Source organism: Electrona antarctica (assembly GCF_951216825.1).
Source record: "Electrona antarctica genome assembly, contig: scaffold_877, whole genome shotgun sequence".
NCBI lineage: Eukaryota > Metazoa > Chordata > Actinopteri > Myctophiformes > Myctophidae > Electrona > Electrona antarctica.
Genome location: NW_027638358.1, coordinates 14,165 through 25,143, shown reverse-complemented (window position 1 = coordinate 25,143; position 10,979 = coordinate 14,165). Strand labels below are relative to the sequence as shown.

The following is a 10,979-nucleotide window of genomic DNA, read 5'->3' as shown; positions in this document are numbered from 1 at the left end:
CAGATCCTACAAAATATCTTCTAAATCATGACGGCTTTCTGAAAAACATAGCATATTATGTTTCTACATCGGTGGTTCTCAAACGATATGTCAAGGACCCCCAAAAATGATCTGTAATCGGCCGCCGACCCCATCTGAAAATATGTTGTTCCAGGGACCCCCCCCCCCGCCCTATAGAAGCAAAGATTTAAGTTTAAAACGTTCGCTCTGAAAGAATATATATTCAACGATTTTTTTTTTCTTCAAAAGAATAGCAGATTTACAAGCTCGAGTGAGCTTGTAGATCTGCTATTTTTTCGACAGCTAAAGTATATAACATCATGCTTATAAAACACCGAAAGGGATTCCCGTCCTGAATGTGTTAATTATGTTCACATGTCTGTTGAGTTATCCTTGGTATTACAATAGGCTGTTCCAGATCCATCTGCTGCTGGACTGGACAATATACAAAAGAGTCCACGCTGTAAATCTGCAGGAATATTAATTCAAAATGTGACAATGAGGCCTTGATAAGACGCTTACTGCTACAGAGCAGGGCAATAAACGTTAATTTCTCCCAAATGTATTTGTGCAGGAAGTCGAGAGTGAAGAGCATTAGTCCTTCTTTCTGTTGTGAATATAAGTGTAATGCTTTATCATGGTTTCGTCCACAAAGTAACAGTTGTTTGTATTGACTTTCGTTTGAAATGTACTCATACTGTGAAATATCAATCAATTAATCAATCAATCAATTCTCAGCGCTGTCACAAACAAACAAACAAACAAACAAACCATGTTGAACGTCACATTTTCACCACAAAACTATGTTCCTCTTTCTATCTCTGCTGATCAGAGCACTGTGTTGGTCTGAATGTAAGACTACGTGTTTATCCAATGGAAATATCCTAAAAAATGGGTCGTATTATAATCGGGGACTAGACTATTTGACTATGTTCTTTTTCCACAAATGGGGGCTCGTCTTATTATCAGATTCGGTACATTTTACACATTGTACATTCGGGACATTTTGTACTTAAATGTATCAATACTGCAATGTACATTATTCTCTGTTACAAGTGAAAGTCCGGAATTCTAAATTTATGTAAAAGTACAAAAGTATTGGTATCAAAATGTACTTAATGTATACCAAAAGTAGAAGTGCTCATTATATGCAGAATGTCCGGTTTTTGCATGTTTTCAAATGCTTAAGATGTATTAAAATACAATTTTGAAAATAGACGATCTACAAGCTCACAATGTGTTGCGACATTGTGAGCCCTATATATATATATATATAGGGCTGGTGGTTAATGTATATTGTAATACGAGTCAAAATCTACAAAGTAACTGTAACTAAAGTTTTTAAATTAATGTAGTGGAGTAAAAGTACAGTTGGATCTGAGGTGTATTGGAGTAGAAGTATAAGTAGAAATACCTCAAAATTGTACTTAAGTGCAACGTGACGTGAAACACTTAAACGCCCGTATCTAGTGTTCTGACCTCGTTGACGTACTGAGAGTACTTTGGACATCAAGCTACCTCACACCATGCACACCATGCACACCACACACACACACACCATGCACACCACACACACACACACCATGCACACCACACACACACCACACATACACATACACACACACCACACACACACACACACACACACACACACACACACACCACGCACGCACGCACGCACGCACGCACGCACGCACGCACGCACGCACGCACGCACGCACGCACGCACGCACGCACGCACGCACGCACGCACACGCACACACACACACACACACACACACACACACACACACACACACACACACACACACACACACACACACACACACACGCACGCTACGGAAACAGGAGATAGGCTCCTGACCCGAGAGGCCATGCAGACACATAGCTCGGAAACCGAAGGGGGTTCCCAAGAAAGAAAGAAGGCGGAGCGGAGCGCCCCAGGGGCCATAGGCGAGACCCTCTCTCCTTCTGTATAGAGCGGAGCGCCCCAGGGGCCATAGGCGAGACCCTCTCTCCTTCTGTACAGAGCGGAGCGCCCCAGGGGCCATAGGCGAGACCCTCTCTCCTTCTGTGCAGTACAGAGCGGAGCGCCCCAGGGGCCATAGGCGAGACCCTCTCTCCTTCTGTGCAGTACAGAGCGGAGCGCCCCAGGGGCCATAGGCGAGACCCTCTCTCCTTCTGTGCAGTACAGAGCGGAGCGCCCCAGGGGCCATAGGCGAGACCCTCTCTCCTTCTGTGCAGTACAGAGCGGAGCGCCCCAGGGGCCATAGGCGAGACCCTCTCTCCCTTTCCCCTCTGTACAGAGCGGAGCGCCCCAGGGGCCATAGGCGAGACCCTCTCTCCCTTTCCCCTCTGTACAGAGCGGAGCGCCCCAGGGGCCATAGGCGAGACCCTCTCTCCCTTTCCCCTCTGTACAGAGCGGAGCGCCCCAGGGGCCATAGGCGAGACCCTCTCTCCCTTTCCCCTCTGTACAGAGCGGAGCGCCCCAGGGGCCATAGGCGAGACCCTCTCTCCCTTTCCCCTCTATAGAAACACTGGGTCGGTGCATTATTATTATGTGTCTCCTACACATTCTGTTTTTAATTATTATAAGTTCAAAATATTTAGAAACTAAATTCAATGATTTCTTTCCCAGTCATTTCATGAAGGAATCATAGAAAAAATCTAAGCAATTCCACGAATTACAAAACAAATATTTAAGAAAAATAGCCATAGATCTGCTATATTTTCTATAAGTTTGGGTCAAAGGGGAACGTCTATAAAATTTAAATAAATCGGTCCCGAACCTGCTCTCACCAAATGGCTCTTCACCCAAAATAGCCTGATCTGCAACAAACGCTCACGGACGTGTCGCGTCCGCGACACGTCCGTGAGCGTTTGTTGCAGATCAGGCTATTTTGGGGCTAAAGGCTGCATGAACGACCCCCAGAAACAGGAGGGTTCTGGGGCTAAACGCTGCATGAACGACCCCCAGAAACAGGAGGGTTCTGGGGCTAAACGCTGCATGAACGACCCCCAGAAACAGGAGGGTTCTGGGGCTAAACGCTGCATGAACGACCCCCAGAAACAGGAGGGTTCTGGGGCTAAATGCTGCATGAATGACCCCCAGAAACAGGAGGGTTCTGGGGCTAAACGCTGCATGAACGACCCCCAGAAACAGGAGGGTTCTGGGGCTAAACTCTGCATGAACGACCCCCAGAAACAGGAGGGTTCTGGGGCTAAACGCTGCATGAACGACCCCCAGAAACAGGAGGGTTCTGGGGCTAAACGCTGCATGAACGACCCCCAGAAACAGGAGGGTTCTGGGGCTAAACGCTGCATGAACGACCCCCAGAAACAGGAGGGTTCTGGGGCTAAACGCTGCATGAACGACCCCCAGAAACAGGGGGGTTCTGGGGCTAAACGCTGCATGAATGACCCCCAGAAACAGGAGGGTTCGTGTGGTTGGAGACGTTTCCTGTAAGGGAGCTGCTGAGAGTGAGATGTTGTTTTTTCTAAAAAAAAAAAAAAGAGATCCATCTCCTCCGTGCTGCGGTAACGGCAGGCTGAGCAGCGACAGAGCAGGATTAGCGCGTGTTGACATGGATTTAAAGTTTAAACCTTAGCACTGATCATCACAGGATTATAGCTTTAATACCGTCCATTCATCAGCACAGTCTGTACAGTTACAGTTACACACAGCCTACAATAAACACCTCGGATTCATTCATAAAGTATTGGTCGGCCCGCGTGTGTTTAGTTTTGTAAAGAGTTTTCTTTACAGGCTTGAATGCAAAGGCTAGAAATGTAAGAGACAGATTCCATGCAGGTTATTGTGTCTCTGCTGTCGGGAGGAAACTAAACATCATAACTCCAAAATGTTCATTTTTCAGGAAATTAAAAATATACATTTATTCGGGAAATTAAGAAAACCTTGTATTTTTAAAACAAAGCAATGCAGCCCCATCAAAGTTGGTGTTGTAACTTTATATGTTGTCAATTACTTCCATGAGAGAGGGGGGGAGGTGGTGGAGTTAGTTGCTTTAGTAGACATTTTGAGGGTCCAATGGATTTAAGAGGTTTTGTCCAAAGCACTTTTTAATACTTTCTATTGGTTCAATATTTTCGAAACAACACACAGACGTAAAGGGTGTTCAATAGCACTGATTTATGAAACAACACACAGACGTAAAGGGTGTTCAATAGCACTGATTTATGAAACAACACACAGACGTAAAGGGTGTTCAATAGCACTGATTTATGAAACAACACACAGACGTAAAGGGTGTTCAATAGCACTGATTTATGAAACAACACACAGACGTAAAGGGTGTTCAATAGCACTGATTTATGAAACAACACACAGACGTAAAGGGTGTTCAATAGCACTGATTTATGAAACAACACACAGACGTAAAGGGTGTTCAATAGCACTGATTTATGAAACAACACACAGACGTAAAGGGTGTTCAATAGCACTGATTTATGAAACAACACACAGACGTAAAGGGTGTTCAATAGCACTGATTTATGAAACAACACACAGACGTAAAGGGTGTTCAATAGCACTGATTTATGCCAAAAAAAATCTAAAACCTCAAAAATGGAGTTATGAGGTTTCCTCCTGACAGAAACGATATTGACCTGGTATTCTGTGTTCATAGTTTCAATGTACAGATTATTGCTTTTATTTGGATATGTTCTACTGTTAGACTGGTGGTCCTGGTCCTGATGATCGTAGATGACTACTTCTTATGTATGTGATGTAACACCATGTGTTGTTCTTGCTTAATGTAAATTGCTCTGGACTAAGAGCGTCCGATAAATGCCTAAATTGCAAAGTGTGGTATTTTAGGATTAATTCTAGACCAGTATGAATGTTCCCTGGGATTTATTAGACATTATGAAACATGTGGTTAATGTTGCTTCATGTTGTTTCAACACCATGTCCATCATCTTGTCGTAGAAAATCTATATTAGGAATGATGACATTTCTCAGCGGGGAGTTACAGTATAACAGAACATAATATCCATCTGCGTTTCCATTTGGCTTATTATTCTGGCTCCTATAATACCGTAGTACGGTACGGTCTCATAAACTGTACATGGTTCTGTAAAGAGTGTAATACTGTATTTAGGCACGGTGATCATCAGCCTCGTTGGATGGGCACGGTGATCATCAGCCTCGTTGGATGTTAATGTCGGGCGTTTTGCTGACATAACGACAGCATTTAGGTTCTCTGTGGGTATAATTGGTTTATACATTTGATACAGTTTGTGTCTGAATATTATTGCACTATTCAGAGCAGAGATTGTAGGTTAATTTATGACCTGCGGTATATATTTTATTTGAGGCATTGCATTGTTCTCTCTGCACTCTTGTTTGTGTGTAAAAAAACAAGCATGAATTCAATGGCAGTGAAATGGCTGGAAGTTGAAGTGCCTTGTTTTTTAGGATACAGACACACTGTCTGTAGTTTAATGAATACAATATGGGGAGACACACATATTGTAGTTGTAGATATGCAGTATAGATATTAGACAAACACATTCTGTACAGTATATGAAACACTTCTTCAGGACTACTACATGTTGGATGATGAGTCATACATATAATATTCAGAATCAGTTTCATCTTCATTTGTCACATCACAGCTTTAGGTGGACAGAAGTGTGAGATCGATGTTCATACAAACCCCATCGTTTTCAGATGGGAAAAGAGATAGGAAGAGGAAGAGAGAGAGAGAGAGAGAGAGAGAGAGAGAGAGAGAGAGAGAGAGAGAGAGAGAGAGAGAGAGAGAGAGAGAAGCAAGCTAAGGGTGAAAACAGGTCAGATATTTAGAGCAAAATATGTAAACATAGGCAAGCGTGTCAGAATACTCTAGAGCAGTCTAGTGGAATACAAAGCAGATGTGATGAGACCCAGTATAGTTCTATATATACATTAGATATAGTTCTATGAGTGTATACTTTATATATAGATATAGTACTATGAATATATATAAATATAATTATCCCTAAACGTATTTGCCATTTTTTACTATTTAAAAAAACCTTTTAAAATAGTTCAAATAGCCGATCTACAAGCTCACAACGTGTAGATGTAGATCGGCTAGTTGAACTATTTTAAAATGATTTTCAAAATAGTAAAAAATTGAAAATAAGTTTAGGGATAAGGGTGCAAGATGGAGCCCCAACATGTCCTTCCCTAACATTGTTAGCGCTGATAACATAAGATTACTTTAATGCCCATTTCCTGTTGGATCATTGGAGCTCATAGTAACCCCAGGTACGCACGCACGCACGCACGCACGCACGCACGCACGCACGCACGCACGCACGCACGCACGCACGCACGCACGCACGCACGCACGCACGCACGCACGCACGCACACACACACGCACACACGCACACACACACACACACACGCACACACACACGCACACACGCACGCACGCACGCACGCAATTTGGCCAATTTTTGCAAAACTAATGCTTGGAATGGATTCAGCATCATGAAAGCCCCCTAGTTTGACATGTAACATGTTACTATTGTGTTGTGTTAATGTTTTACTTAAAGCAAAAGGAAATCTAGAAAATATTTGCCTTATAGGATGTCTATGGTGGCCATACTGTACAGGCCATTTTCAACACTTTCCCCTCAGACAACTTTTTTCTGTTATTCAGGATATATTGAAGATACAAAATCAGCTGAGTTTTGTATTAGTTTGAGGTCAAATGACATTCTTACTGGACTCTATGGTCTGACCGTCTGACGCAGTGCAGTGTGGGGGCGTGTCCAGAGCTCTGCACATCCATCATGCATACTGTATGTTTAATGTATATATTTACATATCTATGACATCACCTTCCTGCTCTCTGGGTCATATAGATATTACAGCAGAATAACTCATACTGTATGTCATCCTCTCTCTATCGTTCTCTCTCTCTGTCCATCTATCTAGCTGTCTGTCTGTTATCCTGTCTGTCTGTCTCTCTCTCTGTCCATCTATCTAGCTGTCTGTCTGTTATCCTGTCTGTCTGTCTCTCTCTCTGTCCATCTATCTAGCTGTCTGTCTGTTATCCTGTCTGTCTGTCTCTCTCTCTGTCCATCTATCTAGCTGTCTGTCTGTTATCCTGTCTGTCTGTCTCTCTCTCTGTCCATCTATCTAGCTGTCTGTCTGTCTTCCTATCTCTCTCTCTCTCTCTCTCTCCCCCCCCCCCCCCCTTGCCCTTTCTCTAACCCGACACTTCATAAATTTAAAGTCCCTCCTCCGTGTGCACATGTTTATGGCTGCGTGGGTGCGTGCATCTGTGCGTGCGTGCGTGCGTGTGTGCGTGTGTGCGTGCGTGCGTGCGTGCGTGTGTGCGTGCATCAGTGCGTGCGTGCGTGCGTGCGTGCGTGCGTGCGTGCGTGCGTGCGTGCGTGCGTGCGTGCGTGCGTGCGTGCGTGCGTGCGTGCGTGCGTGCGTGCGTGCGTGCGTGCGTGCGTGCGTGCGTGCATGCGTGCTGAGTATGTTAGTGAAATGTCAAGTTATGTGTTGTATATATAGAACCATGATGCAAATATACAAAATGTGTACGTGTGTGTGTGTGTGTGTGTGTGTGTGTGTGTGTGTGTGTTTGATTAAATAGTGACGTACTGCCGTCATGATTATGTTGACATCTGACCTTTTAAATAATTACATTTCAACACACACACGCGCGCACGCACGCGCGCACACACACACACACACACACACGCACACACGCGCACACTCACACACACACACACACGCACACGCACACGCACACACACACGCACACACGCACACGCACACGCACACACACGCACTCACACACACACACACAGTATATGTTGATAAGTAAGAATGTGGAGTATTCCTTATTGATGTTTCATTCTGTCTGTCTCTCTCTCTGCCTGTCTGTCTCTCCCCCACCCGTCTCTCCCCCACCTGTCTGTCTCCCCCCCCACCTGTCTCCCTCCCGCCACCCGCCTCCCCCCCCCCCCCCCCTGTCTCCCTGCGTCCTGGAGCAGCAGCGGGTCGGCGCCGCGGCCGCCAGACCTACAGCCGCTACCAGACGTTGGAGCTGGAGAAGGAGTTCCTGTTCAACCCGTACCTGACCCGGAAGCGGCGCATCGAGGTGTCGCACGCGCTGGCGCTCACCGAGCGGCAGGTGAAGATCTGGTTCCAGAACCGACGCATGAAGTGGAAGAAAGAGAACAACAAGGACAAGTTCCCCTCGTCCAAGAGCGAGCAGGAGGAGGTGGAGAGGGAGAAGAGAGAGAAGGAGATGCTGAGGGGAGACGCAGGGGGGGTCGTGGGAGGAGGGGTCGGGGGAGGAGGGGTCGGGGGGGATGGGGGAGGGGGTCCCCCCGGACCCGCGTCGCACTGCTCCTCCAGCGCGGAGGAATGCTGCGACAAAAATAACAAACAAATGTAGAGAAATAGAGAAATGAACATGGTGTGAAAGACCCGGGGTGGAGTGGAGAGAGAGAGAGAGAGACGGAACTGGAACTGGACTGGAGTCTCCTTGTTATTCGAGAGAAATAAAAAAAAAAATCTTTTTGATGAAAAAAATATTTTTTTTTGTTGAAAGATCCGGGGTGGAGTGGAGAGAGTTACGGATTGGACTATGGAGACTCGTTGTTTTCAACATGAAAACCGCAGGTTACGAACGTAACCCCGATTATGGAAACTACAGGTTACGAACGTAACCCCGGTTATGAAAAATATAGGTTACGAACGTAACCCTGGTTATGAAAACTCCTTGTTACAAAAGTAACCCCGGTTTTATTCGAACAATACTAACTCATTGTGTCGCTTACGGGAGATCCCACTGGGTGCATGATCACCCAGTGGGATCTCCCGTAAGCGACACATCGAGCGAGTATTACGAAAAATAAATAACCTTATGTGAATAAAAATGGACGTTTTGAAAGACCCGGGGGGTGGAGTGGAGAGGGACTGGAATGGACTGGAGTCTCGTTGTTTTGAAAACCCATACATGGACACTCAGGCCAAAAGACTAAACAAAATGGCGACTCGAGAAGAACTGGACATGGACTACTGGACCGGACTGATTATGGCCTATATAGCTAGCTACACACTACACTGGGCCTCGCTGGGAGCCGTCGACAGACTTTTTAGGAAACGTTTCTGTGGGAAGAAGAAGGAAAAACTAAAATCTGAAATGACAAAGCAAATGATTTGTTTTAAGTCCACAAATTATAAATTGATGTCGGGAGCGGGGCGGGTTCGATGGAGGGACGAATGGGGCGGGTTCGATGGAGCGGGGAGGGGGGGCGAGTTCGATGGAGGGACAAGGGTTCGATGGAGGGGGACGAGGGGGGAGGGTTCGATGGAGGGGGGAGGGGGGCGGGTTCGATGGAGGGGGGAGGGGGGAGGGTTCGATGGAGGGGGGAGGGGGGAGGGTTCGATGGAGGGACGAGGGGGGCGGGTTCGATGGAGGGGGACGAGCGGGGCGGGTTCGATGGAGGGACGAGGGTTCGATGGAGGGGGACGAGGGGGGCGGGTTCGATGGAGGGGGGAGGGGGGCGGGTTCGATGGAGGGGGGAGGGGGGCGGGTTCGATGGAGGGGCGAGGGTTCGATGGAGGGGGACAAGGGGGGAGGGTTCGATGGAGGGGGACAAGGGGGGAGGGTTCGATGGAGGGGGGCGGGTTCGATGGAGGGGGACGAGGGGGGAGGGTTCGATGGAGGGGGACGAGGGGGGAGGGTTCGATGGAGGGGGACGAGGGGGGAGGGTTCGATGGAGGGGGACGAGGGGGGAGGGTTCGATGGAGGGGGACGAGGGGGGAGGGTTCGATGGAGGGGGACGAGGGGGGAGGGTTCGATGGAGGGGGACGAGGGGGGAGGGTTCGATGGAGGGGGACGAGGGGGGAGGGTTCGATGGAGGGGGACGAGGGGGGAGGGTTCGATGGAGGGGGACGAGGGGGGCGGGTTCGATGGAGGGGGACGAACGGGGCGGGATGTGAAAAGTCAAACACTACACAAGCAACCACACGTTAGCCTAGCCTATACACTAGTGTAAAACATTAAAAAAAAAAAAAAAAAAAATGATAGCTACCTTTCTTTGTGGAACAATTATCGTGGAAACCTTTCTATATTGTTAGAATTTTATCATTATTATTATTATTATTAACAACTTTTATCTTTGGCAGCTGTATAGTTTTTAAGTTAAAAAAATGATGATGATTATGATGATGATGATGATGATGATGATGATGATGACGATGATGATGACGATGATGATGGCGATGAAGATGGCGGTGCACTTTTTACTGTTTTATTATTCTCACTTCTATGTTATTATTGTTGTCATGGCAACTGATTAATTGATTGATTGATTTATTGGTGATGACGTAGCAGCGATTAATTAATTGGAAAGATTCCAACAACATGAAACTGCCTATTTATGCCGTTTTAGTAGAATCTGGAGATGTTTTTTACTCTTATTGTCGTTTCTCGGTTTAGGTTGTCATTTTGTTTTTATTGATCGATATGATGATGATGATGGTGTTCGTTTCATGTTTTTATGTTGTTCTCCCTTTTATCTCTTTGGGGTAAAAAATAAATAAAATAAGACGCATGCGCACAGTGCAACAAAAAAAAACATTTAAAAACGTGAAGTACGAAGATTCGTACAAATAGAAAAAAAGAAAAAAAAAAAAAAAACGTGAGAAAAAAACCTGTAATAAAAATGTCACGTGACGCCCTCCGTTTACTGTGAATCCAAACTCTTATTGTTGTTGTTGTTGTTGTTTATCATTTGAATGGATTTACGTTAGTGTGCGTGTGTGTGCGTGCGTGCGTGCGTGCATCAACATCACAGAGGTACAATCAGATATTTAGGCTAAAAGGGATAACACAACAAAGTCCTGTGGACCATTGTGGTCCTATACTGTAGGCCAGGGGTGCCCAAAAGGTAGATCGTGATTTATTCACAATTCACAATATTTTGATTTAGTCTTAGT

At 46.0% G+C, this 10,979-nt stretch overlaps 1 protein-coding gene across 1 annotated transcript; it reads left to right on the top strand.

Annotated features, from left to right (window-relative positions):
* Positions 1–7,995: 7,995 nt before the first annotated feature.
* On the top strand, positions 7,996–8,427 carry LOC306918155 (homeobox protein Hox-B8-like; the record flags this gene model as incomplete). The annotated part of the gene is made up of 1 exon (XM_079531036.1): positions 7,996–8,427. A coding segment is annotated over one exon (432 nt), but the record flags the coding sequence as incomplete, so codon positions are not given.
* Between the last annotated feature and the right edge of the window lie 2,552 nt (positions 8,428–10,979).